The sequence below is a fragment of the Galeopterus variegatus genome, unplaced genomic scaffold, assembly GCF_000696425.1.
Source record: "Galeopterus variegatus unplaced genomic scaffold, G_variegatus-3.0.2 Scaffold10640, whole genome shotgun sequence".
In the NCBI taxonomy this organism is placed as follows: domain Eukaryota; kingdom Metazoa; phylum Chordata; class Mammalia; order Dermoptera; family Cynocephalidae; genus Galeopterus; species Galeopterus variegatus.
Genome location: NW_007736751.1, coordinates 1 through 21,117, shown reverse-complemented (window position 1 = coordinate 21,117; position 21,117 = coordinate 1). Strand labels below are relative to the sequence as shown.

The 21,117-nt window shown below is 45.2% G+C and overlaps 1 protein-coding gene across 1 annotated transcript; it reads left to right on the top strand.

Annotated features, from left to right (window-relative positions):
• Window positions 1-27: 27 nt before the first annotated feature.
• On the top strand, window positions 28-20,649 carry LOC103610132 (glycine dehydrogenase (decarboxylating), mitochondrial-like; the record flags this gene model as incomplete). Its single annotated transcript, XM_008594362.1, has 3 exons — window positions 28-282; window positions 816-894; window positions 20,514-20,649. Coding segments are annotated over exons 1-3 (470 nt in total), but the record flags the coding sequence as incomplete, so codon positions are not given.
• Window positions 20,650-21,117: the final 468 nt, after the last annotated feature.

The window sequence follows — 21,117 nt, the reverse complement described above, 5'->3', positions numbered from 1 at the left end:
GTGGGGAAGGGGCCGGTGGCCGCAGCCATGCAATCGTATGCCCGAGCATGGGGGCTGCGCCTGGGCCGCGGAGTCGGGGGCGGACGCCGCCTGGTTGGGGGCGCGGGGCCGCAGTGGGCGCCGCGGAGCCGGGACCACAGTAGCGGCGGAGGGGACAACGGCGCACCTGGGGCCTCGCGCCTCCTCGAGCGCCTCCTGCCTCGACACGACGACTTCGTTCGGAGGCACATCGGCCCCGGAGACAAAGACCAGAGGGAGATGCTCCAGGCCCTGGGGCTGGCGGTAAGGATCGCTACCCGGCCCGCCCGGTTCTGCCCGCGCGGCCTCCCGGCCCGAGCTCTGCTGCGCTCCGCGTGGCACCCGTCCCGGGACCCGGCCCTGGCGTGGACTCCACGCGAGCTCGCGCGCGGGGCCCCCTGCCTTCCCCCAGCAGCGTGCTTTCTCCTGCACCTGCTCTTCGTGCCTCAGAGCTGTACGTTTCTAAACCGGCCCTTGCAGCCCCGCGGATGAGCCCTAAGTTTGCAGGAGGAGAAGGGAGATTCCCTGGTTAGGGTGGGTTTATCCGGTTATCTCCGGTTGCCGACTGAAACCCAACCCGGAGTAGCCGAATCACCACCCAGCTCATGATTTTCTTTCCTCCAAATGATTTCTGGTTTGCTCAAAGTTTCCTTTTCTCTTGAAAAAGAAACCCTAATTAGGCGATTTAAATGAGGTTCCCACAAGCCTTTGTGGATGCAAAACACAGACGCGACTCTTTTAACTCAGAGGCACTTTCCTCTGATTTTAGAGTTTACCGATTTGCGTTTTAATTTTAGAGCATTGATGAACTGATCGAGAAGACGGTCCCCGCCAGCATCCGCTTGAAAAGACCCTTGAAAATGGAAGACCCTGTGTGTAAGTGGGCCGGAGGGCTTTCTTACACTCGGCTTGCTCTGGCCTGTGTGCCTTCTGTGGTCTCTGCAGGTCCGATTCTGGGGTAGGATTGGCCAGGATTGGGGGTACATTGATTGAAAGAAAACAGCAGTGGGTTTCGGGGGCCGGGAGAGGGTGGGCTCTTTGGTTCCCCGAGCAGCCAGTTCCGCACTCCAGGAGGCCGTGCAAAGGAACGTGTGCGAGGACCCCGCACTTCCCAGGCACCCCTCTCACGGGCCAGGGGCTCGCATCCTTTGGATTCAGAGGGGTCATCATCTCTTTGCAGATCGAGATACACCCAGAAAGGAAAAACTAATTGCCTACGGTCAGGCAACTTCAGAAGTGACGAACATGGGAGTGGACCCAGACATCTGGCCTCCCTAGCCCAAGCTTCTTTATATCTCAGTAGCTTCAAATTGTTCTCTTATCTCACATCCAAATATTACTACTTACCTGCTGAAAGTTAACTGTACTTTTCAGGTCCAAATGGTACTGCTTGGTTATGAAAGCTCATTTTATTCAGACCTTATTAGAATTTTATTTTATTTTAAAAATGTTTTTAATGATCACCCTTCAGAGGTATTTTTATGTGGGTACTTGACTACCATGGAGTGAGCAAAGCTGAAGTGTCTTTTTTTTTTTAATGGGAATGAATTATCTGGTTATCTCATTTTCTTTTTCTTTCTTTTTTTGATTATCTCATTTTCTTTTTGGGGGGGCCAAGGGGAGGGAGGTTGGCCGGGATGGGGATCTGAATCACTTTCGGTCACAGAGATGCTTATCCCTTGTATTTCTGGAATCAATGCAATTGTTTTGTTTTTAGGATAGAAAGGATATATAGATGGCAAGCTTTATTTTGTTTTAAAGTGGGCAACTTGAGGAATGGAACCTGTCTGGCACCAGTTGGCTAATGCTGTACCTCAAGTCTGTTGAGAATTGTTTCAAATCTGATGGCAAACTTGCTCATAGAAGAAAATTTGCACATTTTGTTGAATTGAGACCTAGAGTTGGCTGGAAGTCTTATCTATTTAAATTTTAGAAAATCAGAATCCTGACTCATTGGATGTTTAAAGAGTGAAGGGTTGTGTATTTTTTTTTTTTTTTTAAGATGACCGGTAAGGGGATCTTAACCCTTGACTTGGTGACTCTCCCGAGTGAGCCACGGGCGGGCCCAAGGGTTGTGTATTTTTTTTTTTTTTTTAAGATGACCGGTAAGGGGATCTTAACCCTTGACTTGGTGTTGTCAGCACCACGCTCAGCCAGTGCGTGAACCGGCCATCCCTATATGGGATCCGAACCCGGGGCCTTGGTGTTATCAGTACCGCACTCTCCCGAGTGAGCCACGGGCGGGCCCAAGGGTTGTGTATTTTTTTTTTTTTTTTAAGATGACCGGTAAGGGGATCTTAACCCTTGACTTGGTGTTGTCAGCACCACGCTCAGCCAGTGCGTGAACCGGCCATCCCTATATGGGATCCGAACCCGGGGCCTTGGTGTTATCAGTACCGCACTCTCCCGAGTGAGCCACGGGCGGGCCCAAGGGTTGTGTATTTTTTTTTTTTTTTTAAGATGACCGGTAAGGGGATCTTAACCCTTGACTTGGTGTTGTCAGCACCACGCTCAGCCAGTGCGTGAACCGGCCATCCCTATATGGGATCCGAACCCGGGGCCTTGGTGTTATCAGTACCGCACTCTCCCGAGTGAGCCACGGGCGGGCCCAAGGGTTGTGTATTTTTTTTTTTTTTTTAAGATGACCGGTAAGGGGATCTTAACCCTTGACTTGGTGTTGTCAGCACCACGCTCAGCCAGTGCGTGAACCGGCCATCCCTATATGGGATCCGAACCCGGGGCCTTGGTGTTATCAGTACCGCACTCTCCCGAGTGAGCCACGGGCGGGCCCAAGGGTTGTGTATTTTTTTTTTTTTTTTAAGATGACCGGTAAGGGGATCTTAACCCTTGACTTGGTGTTGTCAGCACCACGCTCAGCCAGTGCGTGAACCGGCCATCCCTATATGGGATCCGAACCCGGGGCCTTGGTGTTATCAGTACCGCACTCTCCCGAGTGAGCCACGGGCGGGCCCAAGGGTTGTGTATTTTTTTTTTTTTTTTAAGATGACCGGTAAGGGGATCTTAACCCTTGACTTGGTGTTGTCAGCACCACGCTCAGCCAGTGCGTGAACCGGCCATCCCTATATGGGATCCGAACCCGGGGCCTTGGTGTTATCAGTACCGCACTCTCCCGAGTGAGCCACGGGCGGGCCCAAGGGTTGTGTATTTTTTTTTTTTTTTTAAGATGACCGGTAAGGGGATCTTAACCCTTGACTTGGTGTTGTCAGCACCACGCTCAGCCAGTGCGTGAACCGGCCATCCCTATATGGGATCCGAACCCGGGGCCTTGGTGTTATCAGTACCGCACTCTCCCGAGTGAGCCACGGGCGGGCCCAAGGGTTGTGTATTTTTTTTTTTTTTTTAAGATGACCGGTAAGGGGATCTTAACCCTTGACTTGGTGTTGTCAGCACCACGCTCAGCCAGTGCGTGAACCGGCCATCCCTATATGGGATCCGAACCCGGGGCCTTGGTGTTATCAGTACCGCACTCTCCCGAGTGAGCCACGGGCGGGCCCAAGGGTTGTGTATTTTTTTTTTTTTTTTAAGATGACCGGTAAGGGGATCTTAACCCTTGACTTGGTGTTGTCAGCACCACGCTCAGCCAGTGCGTGAACCGGCCATCCCTATATGGGATCCGAACCCGGGGCCTTGGTGTTATCAGTACCGCACTCTCCCGAGTGAGCCACGGGCGGGCCCAAGGGTTGTGTATTTTTTTTTTTTTTTTAAGATGACCGGTAAGGGGATCTTAACCCTTGACTTGGTGTTGTCAGCACCACGCTCAGCCAGTGCGTGAACCGGCCATCCCTATATGGGATCCGAACCCGGGGCCTTGGTGTTATCAGTACCGCACTCTCCCGAGTGAGCCACGGGCGGGCCCAAGGGTTGTGTATTTTTTTTTTTTTTTTAAGATGACCGGTAAGGGGATCTTAACCCTTGACTTGGTGTTGTCAGCACCACGCTCAGCCAGTGCGTGAACCGGCCATCCCTATATGGGATCCGAACCCGGGGCCTTGGTGTTATCAGTACCGCACTCTCCCGAGTGAGCCACGGGCGGGCCCAAGGGTTGTGTATTTTTTTTTTTTTTTTAAGATGACCGGTAAGGGGATCTTAACCCTTGACTTGGTGTTGTCAGCACCACGCTCAGCCAGTGCGTGAACCGGCCATCCCTATATGGGATCCGAACCCGGGGCCTTGGTGTTATCAGTACCGCACTCTCCCGAGTGAGCCACGGGCGGGCCCAAGGGTTGTGTATTTTTTTTTTTTTTTTAAGATGACCGGTAAGGGGATCTTAACCCTTGACTTGGTGTTGTCAGCACCACGCTCAGCCAGTGCGTGAACCGGCCATCCCTATATGGGATCCGAACCCGGGGCCTTGGTGTTATCAGTACCGCACTCTCCCGAGTGAGCCACGGGCGGGCCCAAGGGTTGTGTATTTTTTTTTTTTTTTTAAGATGACCGGTAAGGGGATCTTAACCCTTGACTTGGTGTTGTCAGCACCACGCTCAGCCAGTGCGTGAACCGGCCATCCCTATATGGGATCCGAACCCGGGGCCTTGGTGTTATCAGTACCGCACTCTCCCGAGTGAGCCACGGGCGGGCCCAAGGGTTGTGTATTTTTTTTTTTTTTTTAAGATGACCGGTAAGGGGATCTTAACCCTTGACTTGGTGTTGTCAGCACCACGCTCAGCCAGTGCGTGAACCGGCCATCCCTATATGGGATCCGAACCCGTGGCCTTGGTGTTATCAGCACCGCACTCTCCCGAGTGAGCCACGGGCCGGCCCCCAAGGATTTCTGAAACAGAGTTAGAAATTGAAATATATCTTCTCTTGTTAGAAGGAAAAATAATATCTTTACATTGAGTATGTTTTTTGTGTGTAAATATGTTACAAAAGAAGGAAAAAACTCAGAAAGGCAATACCTTCTTCACTGAGAAAAAGGAAATGGCAAAATGCAACGTGCAAAGCATAATTAGGGAAGTACTCGAGCATGTTGTGTATTATGCTTGGTAGAATCTTAGTGTAATCATGCTGTCAATCATTTGGGGGTATTTAGAAAAATGTGGATTATATCCTGAGGGAAGTGGAGAGGTAAAAAAATATATGTATATTTTTTGGTAGCTGGCCGGTACAGGGATCCAAACCCTTGACCTTGGTGTTATAACACCGTCCTCTAACCAGCTGAGCTAACCAGCCAGCCCAACAGATTTATTTTAAAATAGATGAATCCTAAAATAAATTATAATCAGTTTTTTTTCCTTCCTTTTAAAATTAGAACACCAAAATAGAAATTTCTGTCTTTTTTTTTCCTTTTTGTCTTTTTTCGTGTCCGGCAACGGATCGCAACCCTCAGTGTCGCGCCCATACCGGACCGGGACCAGCAACGGGATCGCAACCCTCGGTGTTGCACCCGCACCTCGCTCAGCCAGTGAGCAGCCGGTCTGTATGTGGGATCTGAACCCTCAGCGGGAGCGCCGCCGCGCTCCCAAGCGGCGCACTGTAGCAGTGCGCCACCGGGCCGGCCCGAAATTTCTGTCTTTATAAAGTATTATTTTGAGCATTAACATTGTTTTGGGTTTTCTTATTTTTTGACACACAAAAGATACAAACATACAGACATATGATGATGAGGGGCCAAACAGGTCATGCGATTGGGAAGAAGAAAATGTAAAACTTTCCTTTTGTCTTCCTCTTGTTAAAGGATCATTTGAATTAATATAACATCATTAAAGATATTTTATATAAAGGCAGTTACTTCTATAGGATTATTTATTAAATTGACTCTTTTTTTTGGAAAAGCCATTGTATTATCTCTTGCTGCATAAGAAATTACTGCAAAATGGGATGGCTTAAAACAATAATAAACATTTATTATCCTCATAGTTTCTTTGGATTAAGCATTCCAGAGCAGATTAGCAGGTGGTTCTGACTTGGAGTCTGTCGTGAGGTTGCAGTCACGTGCTGGTCGATGCTCAACCAGGGCTGGGGGATCCCTTCCCAGGTGGCTCACTCACATTGCTGGCAAATTGGTGCTGGTTGTTCCTCACATGGGTCTCTCCACAGGGTGCTTGAGTGTCCTCACAACACAGCAGCTGAATTCCTCCAGAGCCAGTGATTCAAAAGAGAAAGAAAGACAGGCAGAAGCTGTCCTTTTTATGACCCAGCTTCAGAAGTCCCACAGCATCACTTATACCACATTCTATTAGAGTCAGCCACTAAGTCTGGCCTGCATTCAGGGAAAGGGGAATTAGTTTTCACCCTTTTAACTGAGGAAGGTAAACAAGTTTGCAGATATAATTTTTAAAAATAGACTTTAGTTTTAGAGCAGTTTTAAGTTCATGGCAATTGAGCAGAAGATACAGAGATTTACCATATAAACCCTGCCCTCAAACAGGCATAGACTCCCCCGCTACTAACATTCCCCTCTAGAACAGTACATTTGTTACAATTGATAAACCTACATTAATACATCATTATCTTCAAAAGTCTGTAGTTTACATTAGTGTTCCCTCTTGGCGTTGTACATTTTAGGGGTTTGAACAACTATAATGCCATGTATCCATCATTAGAGTGTCATACAGAGTAGACTTCACTGCCCTAAAAATTCTCTGCATATGTATTTTAAAACTACCACATTCAGGGCCAGCTAAAAACTACCACATTCATTCAAATTTGTACATACTTTTTTCTTAAATTAGAATTTATTTTATTTTATTTTATTGTTTTTCTTCAGAATGAATTTTATGTAACGTAAAAAATACTCAGTGCTATCAAAATGAAATCAATTATGCTATATTGTAAATGTAGTGTTATGCTTAAGGACTGTTAAGGTACAAAGCACCATTTGCCCATACATGAAATGCCCCAGACTACTCAGCTTTTTGGATTTTGAATTGGTGTTTCCTATCACTTTTGTTACCACTGAGTTATTGAGCTACTATTATCAAATTTGCTTCTACAGCTTCCCCCATCTGCTTCCATTCTGCATTTATCGAGAGGTTTCTATGGAATATAAGATACTGTTTTATTTAGGCACTGGGTGTACAAGAGTCAGGAGGTAAAAGATGATAAAGATATGGTCCCGACTGTATGTTACAACTGATAGGGAGATAGATATTGAATAGCTCTGTGAGTCTGCAAATAGGGTGGATGCTTTGGCTGAGGTTATGGTATGAGTACAACATACAAGTGTGGAAATACGGGGTTATTTGAGGGATGGTGAATAGACCATGACACGGAAAAAAGACAAAAAAAAAAAGACAAAAAAAAAAAAAACTACCACATTCATTCAAATTTGTACATACTTTTTTCTTAAATTAGAATTTATTTTATTTTATTTTATTGTTTTTCTTCAGAATGAATTTTATGTAACGTAAAAAATACTCAGTGCTATCAAAATGAAATCAATTATGCTATATTGTAAATGTAGTGTTATGCTTAAGGACTGTTAAGGTACAAAGCACCATTTGCCCATACATGAAATGCCCCAGACTACTCAGCTTTTTGGATTTTGAATTGGTGTTTCCTATCACTTTTGTTACCACTGAGTTATTGAGCTACTATTATCAAATTTGCTTCTACAGCTTCCCCCATCTGCTTCCATTCTGCATTTATCGAGAGGTTTCTATGGAATATAAGATACTGTTTTATTTAGGCACTGGGTGTACAAGAGTCAGGAGGTAAAAGATGATAAAGATATGGTCCTGACTGTATGTTACAACTGATAGGGAGATAGATATTGAATAGCTCTGTGAGTCTGCAAATAGGGTGGATGTTTTGGCTGAGGTTATGGTATGAGTACAACATACAAGTGTGGAAATACGGGGTTATTTGAGGGATGGTGAATAGACCATGTGGGTAGAACAATAGGTTACAGAAGGGCATTAAAACAAGGCCTGGGATCATAATGGAGGGCTCAGAGCCATAAGGGATTTGGGGGTTTTTTTTAGTAATGGNTTTGGCTGAGGTTATGGTATGAGTACAACATACAAGTGTGGAAATACGGGGTTATTTGAGGGATGGTGAATAGACCATGTGGGTAGAACAATAGGTTACAGAAGGGCATTAAAACAAGGCCTGGGATCATAATGGAGGGCTCAGAGCCATAAGGGATTTGGGGGTTTTTTTTAGTAATGGGGAGGCGTTAAAAATTATTACAAAGGGAAGTGATAGGATTTATCCTATGTTTTGCAGAGTGCCTCTGAGATCAGAGCCAGGGAAAACAGCTGGGAGACAGTTGGAGAGTTTACATGTGAGATGTTAAATGTGCATTAGTTCAGGTCCACCAGAAGCAGGTGCCAGATATGTATTAGATATGTAAGATATTTATCAGGGGTGGGAGCAGGAGAAGGCAGGGGAACCTTCAGACTGACGCAGTTCTGACCCTGGTGGAAAGGGAGAGAGATGGAAGGAAGATTGGGCATAAAGACTCTAACACCATAGCACAGAGCTCAGAAAGTTTTGGTCAGGCCAAGAGGGGGGACCTTGAGCCAAAGCTGTTCATGGGAGGAGTCCCATGTTTGGTACAAACATGGTGGTTGATCCAGAGGGGCAGCAGATGGGGCTGTCAACTCCTAGGCTGCGTTTCTTGGGGTGATGGTGATGTCATTAACACAGAGGGAATAGTGAAAAGAAGAGGGTCCTGGAGGAGAGAGAGATTGAGTCCTGCTTGAGTAGAACTGGGTTGGAGGTGCTTGTGGAACATGCATTTGGAAAAGTTGAAGCAAGTCAAGGGGATACATTTTCAGGCAGGGGGCTGTGGACCCCACTGTCATATTCTGGACCTTTCTTAGGCACAAGAGGGAAGTCCACATAGAGACATAAGGACCCTCTGAAGTGGGAGGAGTTGAGGGGCTGCCTGCCTGGGGGTCTCTGCATGAGAGACAGGAAGGGTGAGACTGAGCATTAGGGAAAAGTAGAGTTTTGGAAGAGCTATTGAGCACATCTGGGTGGTGAGGAACCTAGTTCCACCTGTACGGAGGACCTGCTGAGACTGAAAGGCATGAATTTGTGAGGTCAGTTAGGACCTCCTCATCCCACCAGCATTTAGTGACCTGGAGCAAGAAATGAGGTGATTGGTTCAGCCGAGGTTGAGGATTGGCGAAGTCAAACACCAAAGACTTCAAGGTCCACTTGTCAGCTTAGGTCAACTGAGTTTTGGAGAGAGGTGTGGTGTCACGTGGGTTCGGAGAGAGGTGTGGCAGCCCTGTCCACATTGTGCCTGGAGGCTCAGTGACCAGCCTCAGGAGACCAGGAGTGAGGGCTGATCCACTTACTGGGAATCCATTCAAGAGCTTTGGGGCAGGTGTGAGATGGCAGATTGTGAGCTGCTTGTGGGCAGGACTGTGTTCTGACTTCTATTCTTCATGTTCTCTCTCCACCCCACCAAATAGTCTCAGTTATACAGTGCTTGAAGAACTGTGATCTCATTTTGACTGCCAGGTTTGTTTTACTTAGTAAGCCTAGTCTATTTTTACAAAAATGCAAACTGAGAATTTTAGTAAGGATTACCAATGCCTATATCATCAACATACTAATTGATTAAACAATGAGGAAAATAAAATTTCTGAAATTATTGTAGGCACTGCTTTATTTCACTGAACTTTCTTAATAGCTGCAGATTTCCATCTATAAATTTCTCTGAGGCTCATGCTCTTAAGTTGAACCAAATGTGAGAACACTTTGTGTGTTGAACCAAATGTGAGAACATTTTGTGTTCTGTTTGTTTGAACCAAATGTGAGAACACTTTGTGTGTTGTTTGGTCATCATGGGTTCTGTGATGGGTGAGTTATTGGGAATATTGACCAAGCTGTATGTGAGAGTTCAGGTGAATTTTCTTTGCAACACATTGATCCACCTGTCTGGAAACCCACTATACCCCAGCTCACAAAGAGATTATAATTTACTTGGGAAGATTCTGGATTGGACTGCAGATTTCTCCATATGCCTATTCCTTTGATCTATAAAAAATCATCTTTCCCCCAATCGTGATAAGTTGTTTAACTTGGACTCTTAGAACATACCCTTCCCTTCTTGTTCTTGCTCTGCAGGCCATAGCAATATATCCACAGGGTAGCAAAGAGGAAAAACAAATACTCCAGGACTTCCATGGATTCTCATTTCAAACTAACCATTTGGCCTGATTACATAGGTCAACTGGTGTTCCACATAAATATTATGAATTGCAATGCTTCTCTGTACCTTTCTTTAAAAACATTCATAGAGGGCTGGCTGGTTAGTTCAGTTGGTTAGAGCACGATGTTGTAACACCAAGGTTGAGGGTTCAGATCTCTGTACCAGCCAGCCAAAAAAAAAAAAAAAAAAAATAGATTAAATAAAGAGAGGCTGTGGAGGAGTCCTCCCACAGAGAAGAGTATGAGCCAAGTCCAAGAAATGAAACAACAGACACAGCGCCCCTCGTCCCCGCCTCCCACTGTGGATGCTGTCCTGGTTTTCCTGCAGCTGGTAGATCCTGAAGCTGTGTGTCATTCAGGTGAGCAGGAAGAGCTGCAGGGACTGCTCACCCATGTAGAGACAAGAGACCATGGAGCCATCAGAGACACAGCTAGGACCTACCTCAGCTCATTGCAGGTGCAGATGTCCTGAGGAGAGCTCTAACCCAACGGTCATCGAGGAAGGAGCGGGGTGGAATATTCCTTGGCTGAGCAAAAAAACAGGAAAGAGCCTGGCAGTATTAGGGGAGGGGAGTAGGAACCCCGTGTGATGCTGCCCTGACCACATGCTGATACCTGGTGCCCCTCTGCTAGTCTCCAAGGGCTTGCAATTCAGTTTCCATTCTACACTATGTAGAACATATGGATTGGCTTGGCTCTCTGGAATGAACAAATTCTGTGATCATCAGCAGACTTTGGCTGTGACACCCTCCTCTGCCCAGAGAGGATATTTGACAAATAACAGGGTGTAGGGCTTATGGGCTGAGGAAGTGGGATTAAGCCAGGCAGTTATAGAGGAGGGAAGTGGGTGCTGTAAATGACTAGGTGATGTTAGGGAAAGGCTAAGCATTAGGATGGAATCTGTACCCAAATTCTGGCTTTCATTCAGACAAATCAGAAAATTCTAACATATGCTATCATTCATGGCTGTTTATCTTGATTGACACCCCCATCCCATGGTTCCCTGTGCAGTTTTGAAACCAAGGATCTGCATGTTGGCAAGAAAACTCTGCCCAGGCGGTCTCTGTCCTCACATTCTGGCCCCAGCTTTTCCCTTCAGCCTCTGGCAGAGAAAGGCCTTTCTCAAACTGGTGACATTGTCTGGGCAAATTCAAATATGTGTGTATTGGTTCTCAGCCGTGATGATTTCCTTGGAGACCTTTTCCTAGTGTTGTGCCAAGTGCATGGAGGGCAAGGAGTGGGAGGGAGGCCCTGACACTGGCTACCTACTGCTCTGTGCGAGGCGCTGCTGGCTGGGCTGCCCGGAAAACACCCTGTGGATTGCCCTCCAGTGGTGGGGACTGATAGGAGTCTGCACGCCTATATTTCACAAGGAAGATTTCATTCTAGGCATACATTTTAATTCTTGAATAAATAATATAGGCGCATTGTCCAAAACTCAAATGCATGAAAAGGTATACTGGGAAAAGCAAAACTCCCTCCCACATCTATCATCAATTTCTTGTGAATCATCTCAGAGCTGTTCTGTTAATTTGTAAGCATATGCATATATCTATTTATTCTTTTTTAAATATAAATGATAGCATAATATGTACACTGTAGAACCGTAAGCATAGCATTTTTAGACTGTCAAAGAAGCAAAGAATCATCTCAGAGCTGTTCTGTTAATTTGTAAGCATATGCATATATCTATTTATTCTTTTTAAAATATAAATGATAGCATAATATGTACACTGTAGAACCGTAAGCATAGCATTTTTAGACTGTCAAAGAAGCAAAGAATAGATACATTTATCCATATAATTGAGGGGAAAAAAAACCCAATAGGGCTGTGTTTGGTGTAATGGATTAAGGATAGGGAACAAGGTGTGTATGTGTGTGTTTAGCATAGCAGGTGTCTTGACTCATACAGCCTGCCGGTCCATTTCAATGACATTTTTCCAGTTATGTGCAAATTTACGTATATGGGAAATTAAAACCTAGCTTTAGCAATGCATTGAGTATTTAAATCATCTTAGTCCTGTTAAAAGGCATTTATTTGGGGTAGTGGTTGGTGCAAAATTCTTGAGATTTTTAGTGAAAGTGGCAAGAGAGTTGCTATTAGAAAAGCTCTTAGGTGGAACTAGGTAAGGAGAGGCATTCATTCTGAATTCTGAGAAGCAGGAGCAGTGCGAGTCGTCACCTGCGAATTCTTAGGGAGCAGTGCCAAGAGGTCACTGAACTCTGTCCTTGGTACATGAGGGCCAGGGCATTATGCAATGCTCTGAGGCAGAGGAATAGATAAGGTCAGAAGCAAGCATTTATTCTGCAAGAAAAGAATCTACTGCTTAGTTTCCTGAAGGATTGCTTGAGTTCCTTCATGGCTGGAAGTGCAAAATAGCGCACAGCACCTGGCCGCCCTGCAGAGCTGTAGGCAAGGAACTGGAAAATGACAGCTTGCCTCCAAGTCTTTCTTAATGGATGCTCCTTTTCTCGTTCTCTCTCATTGTCCCTGGGTTAGTTTCATTGTAGTTCACATTCAGGAAGATAGTTATAGGAATTAGGCCTATGCACAGTAGCGAGCTGTTTTTGTCAAGTTGAAAGGAAACACTTGAGGAATGTGCACTGCTGTGAGGCTTGCTCTGGGGGAAATCTGGTCTTTTTCCTCTCTTCCCTTTGTCCCCACAGCTTCCTAGGGCTGGGCTGCCCAAGATTTGGATGGCATAATCACCTTTTTATAGTGCTTCTCTTACTGGGTAGGGGGAAAAGGCTGTCCCTTTGGGGATTATGGACCCCCACACAGTTTTCTCTAGAGTTCTTTTCCAAGAGAGAAGAGAAGTGCAGTGGTGGATACTCTATGCTTAGGATTTGGAGTTTTATTTATTTATTTTTTAACTGGGGTTTTACTTAAACCTGATCATGCGTCTGAACGTGGGCTTAGAGACCCAATTCTGCTAAGTTCAATGTCGGGTAGGTTCGGCTGGTAGATCTCTGATTGTGGGCTTTTCTCCCCATCCATTGCTGTATTAGTCTGTTTCTGTTGCTTATAACAAGATATCTGGAACTAGGTAATTTATAAAGAAAATAAAATTTATTGCTTACAGTTTTGGAGGCTGGGAAGTCCACAGTCTAAGGAACACAGCTCGTGAAGGCTTTGGTGGTGGTGACAGTGACCCAGGAGTTTCACATGGCAGAAAACGGTGAAGCAGAAAGAGAGATAATTCCTCATGCACTCTCCTTTTAAAGCCCTCAGAACCATGCCCCTGACACCATTATTAATCCACTCACTATGGCATGGTCCTACAATCTAATCACCTCAAGGCCCCACCTTTCAATGACCATAATAGAATTTCCTCACCCTCAACAGTTACAGTGGGGATTAAGCCTCAATGAGGTTGGGGAGAGGGGTCATCCAATCTACAGCAATTGCTATCATGATATCTAAGTAACAAACTCTGGGCTCCTAAATACATTGGGTTTGTTCTTCAGCAGAGTTGGCCAAAGTGAGATTTCATGAGTGGGTATGGAAATGGCAACGAGTGATCAAATATTTGAAACAATTCAGAAATTCAATAAGCTGTGAATTTGGGGAATACTTTTTATGTGGCAGAGGAAGCCTGTGGTCTGAGATTTTATCACAGTAAGAAACAGCTTAACTCTCTGTCCATCAAGTCACAGACTGTCTTGATGTCTGGCTGGGAAGCTTGGTCATGATGAGCTTCTCCCACCGTTCATACTTTCAGAAGCATGAGTAGGTACCTACCCTACTCTTGATGGCTCAAGAGTGTCGATTACCTTGGTGTCCAGGGGACAGTTCATTCTATTAATTCACTTTTTTCTAAGCAGAAGGTAAAATTGGGCATAAAGATCAGGCTATGTTGAGGACCAATCAGGGAAAATTCATATTAGCCCCATGGACAGGGGCAGAGTCCACAGGTGCTTGGGAAGTTTGCCTGGTCCTTTAGAGACTAGAGTACTGGGCCGGCCCGTGGCTCACTCGGGAGAGTGCGGTGCTGATAACACCAAGGCCCCGGGTTCGGATCCCATATAGGGATGGCCGGTTCGCTCACTGGCTGAGCGTGGTGCTGACAACACCAAGCCAAGGGTTCCCATATAGGGATGGCCGGTTCGCTCACTGGCTGAGCGTGGTGCTGACAACACCAAGCCAAGGGTTCCCATATAGGGATGGCCGGTTCGCTCACTGGCTGAGCGTGGTGCTGACAACACCAAGCCAAGGGTTCCCATATAGGGATGGCCGGTTCGCTCACTGGCTGAGCGTGGTGCTGACAACACCAAGCCAAGGGTTAAGATCCCCTTACCGGTCATCTTTTATTAAAAAAAAAAAAAGAGAGACTAGAGTACTGTACCTATGGATAAAATTAGAAACTTCTGTGTCTCAAGTGTGACCATTTTTATGCTTCTGGTTCTTATCTATAGTTAACTTATTTTGTTCTTCATTTATACTAATTGGCCTTTAAAAAAATTCCAGGTGTTGGATTCGAGTGTGTGAGACATCAGTGGCTGCTCTGAGGGATGCTGATTTGTATCTAGAGACTGTAAACTGAGGTGGAATGTGCCAGTGCGTTCTTGGCTGGTCCAGCATGGTGTCTTCTCATCCTGCTGTTGAAAGATGGGGGCAGGGCAGGACTGGGACCTGGGTGGCAGGAGGCAGCTGAAGGAAGGGAGACAGGAACTGGGCTCTTGTCGAGGCTCTCTCACAATGAGACTTGACCTTTTCTATCCCTTCTGGAGTAGGAAGAATGAGAGAATAGGTTTTCTTGCAAAAGGAAAATTCAGAATCCTCCACCGTTCTAGTTGAGAGTCTAGGGCCTCCGGACACACCAGCATCCCCCATAGTAGCACTGATGATTTCACACTTGAATGAAACACTTGAAATTTTTAAAAGGCCAATTAGCATAACAAAATAATTAATTATAAGGACTCAGAAGCATAAAAATAAATGGTCAAGCTTGAGACACAAGTTCCTAGCTGAGAGAGCTCCAGAAGGAAGTTCTTAGGAGCAGAGGGGCAGCACTGGGCCCACTGCAGCCGCCTCCTCGTGCCCCTGGAGTGGCTACCCTTTCTGAGGTTCCCATTAACTCACCTGCCACACTTTGATTTTTTTAAGGGGGAAAATGAAAAACTTTTAATCACCAAAGGAAATCATAATAGAAAAAAGTCAAGCACAGAAAGGAAGGCTTGTTGATCCTACAGTGTCTGTGCCCTATCCCACCAAGTTGGGAAAAGTTTATAAATATTTTGTGGGCTCCTCAGGCCTCAACGTCCTGCCTGCTTCCAAGGGGCAGTTGCCATCTTGGTTCCTGGGTTTCTTCTGTCAAGTGGACAAAGAGGCCACAGTTTATGCCCTGCAAAACCGTCATTCAATTCAGCTTCTTTTTTTTGTTTTTTTTTTTAAAAGATGACCGGTAAGGATATCTTAACCCTTGACTTGGTGTTGTCAGCACCACGCTCACCCAGGGAGCTAACTAGCCATCCCTACATGGGATCCGAACCCATGGCCTTAGTGTTATCAGCACTGCACTCTCCTGTGTGAGCCACGGGCCGGCCCCCAATTCAGCTTCTTGACTGAGAAATGTGGAGCGGAGGAGCTGACTGTCAGGACTGGGGTGGTGCCCTAGGGATCCCAGCCTCCCCCTTCCCTTGGGGAGACCTGCATACCTATCTTACTCCTTCCTCAGGAGATGGCCTGTGACAGACCCATAATAGAAACCTTAACCCTACCTTTCCTAGCGGTTGGAATTAGCATAGACAGTGAGGGTTACTATCACAGGAGCAGGAAATAAAACAGTAGAAAAGAGAAATTCTAAAGGTCTACAAGCAAAATCAAAGCAATATGTTCGAGCAGCTCCAGATGGGGAAAGAGAGTGGATTTTTGTTCAAGAAAGGCAGAGGGTGGTAGCTTGTGTTCCCATAGGGAGGATATCTGGGGTTTGGTTTTAATTCGGGACTCTTCTCAAATTCCAGCACTGAGCTGTATGGCTCCTGTCACCTCCATGATCTGCTCCTGAACCTTGAACTGAATTTTTCAGATGACTTTACCCAAGGAGGGACCATAATTGTGGCTCTCGGCACAATAGCTAAATTCCTATCTCTCTGGTTCCAAATCTTCTCTCAGGGCAGAGGAATGGGGAAAGAGGTTTCTGCACTGGAGGATCATGTTGACAGTTTGACTAACTATGAGACTACTGGTCTAAATAATCCTTTTGAGTCCCACCAATTTCTACTTAGCTATTTCTAATTATCTCATCTACCATCTGCACTGGAGGATCATGTTGACAGTTTGACTAACTATGAGACTACTGGTCTAAATAATCCTGTTGAGTCCCACCAATTTCTACTTAGCTATTTCTAATTATCTCATCTACCATTTATATTATTTTTCCCCAGGTGTGGACCCAGTTAGAAACGAGCCATTGAGTTGCTCCAGCCAGTGGCAGAGCAGCAGCAAGACCAGCCTTTCCTTTCCCACCTCAGGCTATGAGCATGAGCGAGCCATGCCCTGCGCAGACCGCTGGGCTGGATAATTGGCTCTGACATCTGGTCGGGTCACATTGAGGAGCTGTGGGGAAGCTACTGCTCCTCTCTGCACAGACTTTCAGCACATTCCAGAAATGTAGTGCCTGCTCTCTTGTGCCAGTAGACAAGAAGGTTGTTGAGTAAAGACACTGGTATGCACTATCTGGGTTGATTATTTTCAGTAGTAGGATCTAAACAACGTATGGGAAAATGTCTGGCCCAGTGCTGGAGTTCACCTGAGCTTGTGAGCATGGTTTAACTGGCCAGCAGGGCCCAAAGGTAGCACAGCCTCTCCTGAAAACTGCTGATACAGCTCCCTTTATTAATTTGCTAGGGCTGTCATGATCTATTACCACAAACCGGGTGTCTTAAAACAACAGTAACGTATTGTCTCCGAGTTCTGTAGGCTAGAAGTCCAGAATCAAGGTATTGGAAGGGTTGGTTCCTTTTTGGAGGCTCTGAAGGAGAATTTGTTCCATGCCTTTCTCCTGGCTATTGGTGGTTGCTGTCCATCCTTGGCATTCCTTGGCTTGTACAAGGGTACTTCAAAAACTTCATGGAAATGGGCTGGCTGACTGGCTCAGCTGGTTAGAGCACAGTTTTGTAATGCCAACACCAAGGGTTTGGATCCCCATGCTGGCCAGCTGCCAAAAAAAGAATTAAAAGGTAAAACAGATCTTTCTGTGATTTTTTTGAAGTAACCTTGTAGATGCATCTCTCCAGTCTCTGCTTCCATCATCACATGGCATTCTCCTTGTGCTTGTCTCTGTGTCCAAATTCCCCTCTTCCTATAAGGACACCAATCATTGGATAAGAGCTGACCCTAAGCCAGTTTGATCTCATTTTAACTTTATCTTTGGAAAGATCCTATTTCCAAATAACATTACATTTACAGGTACCAAGGGTTAGGATTTCAACATGCCATTTTGGGGAACACAATTCAACCCAGAACACTCCCCTTTCCCATCTCCCTGCTGGACTGTTGTGCTGGCCTCTTACCATATCTCCCTATGTCCAGGGTCTCCCTTCTGTGACCTCTCCACCATTAATAGAATTATCTTTCTATAATGTGGAAAGAATCATATTATTCTCTAGCTTGAACATACTCTGTGACTTGCAAAGACTAAACTCTTGATCTGACAAAGCCCTTCACAGACTGTTCTCATTGGAGAGCTGGACCTTTTGTTCTCACGGCATAATGTGTAGCAGTGAACCTGTCGCTCTTGCACAGGATCTTAATTGAAGCTGGCCCTGCCTGCCAGGCACTGCTAATTAATCTCCCTCCTACTGGGCTTCTGAATCACACTGCCCCTAAGAAGATTAGTTTTTTCAAATAAAATTTTGGGAAAATAATCTTATTATTTATTATATATTTGTGTGCATATTTATTTATTATTTATTTACTTGGGAAAAATCTTGCATGGTTTTTCTTAAGCTTGCTGTCCTTGCCTATCTCCTTAGTTGTTGATTTATTGTACTTTCACTTATTTCCCAGACTTTCTTCGGAAGAAGACAAGATCATCTTCCACAGGCAGTTAGATTATATTTACTCATAAAACTGATACTTACAGAACTGTCCTCTCTTTATGTAATCTGCTCTGGCCAAGTGACACATCACTTGTGAATTTATTTCCTTTGAAAGTGTGCGGAGTGGGAGAGGGGTATGTGTGTGTCAGAGCTGGGCGGAGGGTGAACATGGTTTCATTAAAGATAAAGAATAATTAATGAGAGTAATATCCAGATAGAGTTCGGTAGGGTTAAAACAATGTGAACCATCTTCCTAGCCAGCTGGCTGTCTTAGATTTTGCAGTACCTAGATTTTTCTCTGACATAGTAACAATAAAATCAATCAATTCCAGGGTTTAAGTGACTGATTCCTTAAGAAGATCTTAAAGGAGCCAGACATTTGCCTAAGTAGTTCAATTGCAGTTTAAAGTTGAGTAGCATGATCTGTCTATATGCAGAGGGACACAGAAATAACCGCATAATGTCATTTGTAACTAAAAAGTACCCTTCAGTATAAGTGCTATTTATTTTTATTATTATTATTTTTTTTAAAAGATGACCGGTAAGGGGATCTTAACCCTTGACTTGGTGTTGTCAGCACCACGCTCAGCCAGTGAGCGAACTGGCCATCCCTATGTGGGATCTGAACCCGGGGCCTTGGTGTTATTAGCACCGCACTCTACCGAGTGAGCCACGGGCCGGCCCATAAGTGCTATTTATGTAGCAGGTCTCAACCTTGCTCTATGGGTTAAAGTCTGGAATGTGGAATTAGAGAGACTGGATTAGTAATCCTTTAACATAAAGCCATGTGACCTCAGGCAAGTGAGCCTCTTCAAGCCTCAGTTTCCTAGGCTGCACAGAAACTATTTGGTACAGTTCCTGGCAGAGTAAGTGCTCAATAAATGTCGGTGCTATTATTATTTTGATGTTATTATATGAATGATCCCCAATATGGGGTCTTACCTGCATCTAAGAACTTTTGTAATTCTTACTTAATTACCTAAGTGCCTTAATGGGAATGCTGGTTAAAATGGCATGTGGGTCTTTTATTACAACTGATATTTTATATTGTTGGGGGATGGGCCTTTTATAAGTAGCCCTTTTTTTTTTTTTTTTTAAAAGATGGCCGGTAAGGGGATCTTAACCCTCGACTTGGTGTTGTCAGCACCACGCTCACCCAGTGAGCGAACCAGCCATCCCTATATGGGATCCGAACCCGTGGCCTTGGTGTTATCAGCACCGCACTCTACCGAGTGAGCCACAGGCCGGCCCATAAGTAGCCCTTTTTAGTGACACAAAGGAAAAACGTTTGACTCAGTAGGACAATTTTAGAGAAAATGTGGATTATGTGTTATTTAATACTGAAACCTTGCCTGCTTCCAGAGAGCATAAGGCAATTTAAAAGGGGAAATTCAGGGCCAGCCCATGGCTCACTTGGGAGAGTGTGGTGCTGATAACACCAAGGCCACGGGTTCGGATCCCATATAGGGATGGCCAGTTAGCTCACTTGGGAGAGCGTGGTGCTGACAACACCAAGCCAAGGGTTAACATCCCTTTACCGGTCATCTTTATAAGAAAAAAAAAAAAAAAGTGGAAATTTAATATTTTGCTGAAAGTAAGACAAAATTTTTATGTAGAGTAAATACAACAGAAATGTAAAGGGAACAGAAGAAACCTGGAATAAGACAAGTGTTAAAATTGGGCAATTTTGGGCCGGCCAGTGGCTCACTTGGGAGAGTGTGGTGCTGATAACACCGAGGCCACGGGTTCGGATCCTATATATGGATGGCCGATTCGCTCATTGGCTGAGCATGGTGCTGACAACACCAAGTCAAGGGTTGAGATCCCCTTACCGGTCATCTTTAAAAAAAAAAAAAAAAAAAATTGGGCAATTTTGGCAAACAAAGAGCCAGAAAAGAAGAGTCAAAAAAGTTATGAGAAGGGCCGGCCCGTGGCTCACTCGGGAGAGTGCGGTGCTGATAACACCAAGGCCCCGGGTTCGGATCCCATATAGGGATGGCCGGTTTGCTCACTGGCTGAGCGTGGTGCTGACAACACCAAGTCAAGGGTTAAGATCCCCTTACCGGTCATCTTTTTAAAAAAAAAAAAAAAAAAAGTTATGAGAAGCCAACCTTGAGGAGAAATTGAGTCCTTTTTTGGTTTTTTTTTTTTTTTTTTTTTTAAGATTTCTGCATATAGTACTTCGTGTTGGTTGGACCGATGATTCTTGTATTTTCCATATAGCTGTTCTTTTCACATAAATATTCATTTTTTTAAACTGTAATTACAGCTCTCTTCTGAGACATATTCTCTCTGTAACATTTCTGTCTTTCCACTATCAGGTGAAAATGAAATCCTTACAACTCTGCATGCCATCTCAAGCAAAAACCAGATCTGGAGGTCATATATTGGCATGGGCTATTACAACTGCTTAGTGCCGCCCACCATTTTGCGGAACTTACTGGAGAACGCGGGATGGTAATGTATCTCTTGATAAAGAACAGCAGTTCTGTGATTTGCATGATTCTGCCCATTCTCCACCTTTCCTCGTGGGGTCTCAGAACCTACACAGTAACACCCCACCCCACCCCCGTGCCGTCTCTAACCTTCGGGAGCCTACCCAGTGTCTCTGGCGGGGCAAATGTCCTCACTCAAGTGTTGAGGAGGTAGAAGCTTCTTCCCATTTTCATTCCTATAGAATCTTCTAGAACTCTAAATTGTGGATGCTGGTAATCTCTTCCTCTCTCCAGCTTATTTTTTGTGCTGTCCTTGAGCAAGATGTCAAAGTTGCAGGGGGGGCATATCCAGGGCTTTATTCCTTTTTGGAGGCCCTGGGACTTGAGGTCATGTCAGCGCTTATGCAGTGAGTCAGTGTTGGGGCCTGGGAGGGAGTCTCCGTCCATTGTCTTCTATCAGGATTTTTTTTTTTTTTTTTTTTTTTTTTTT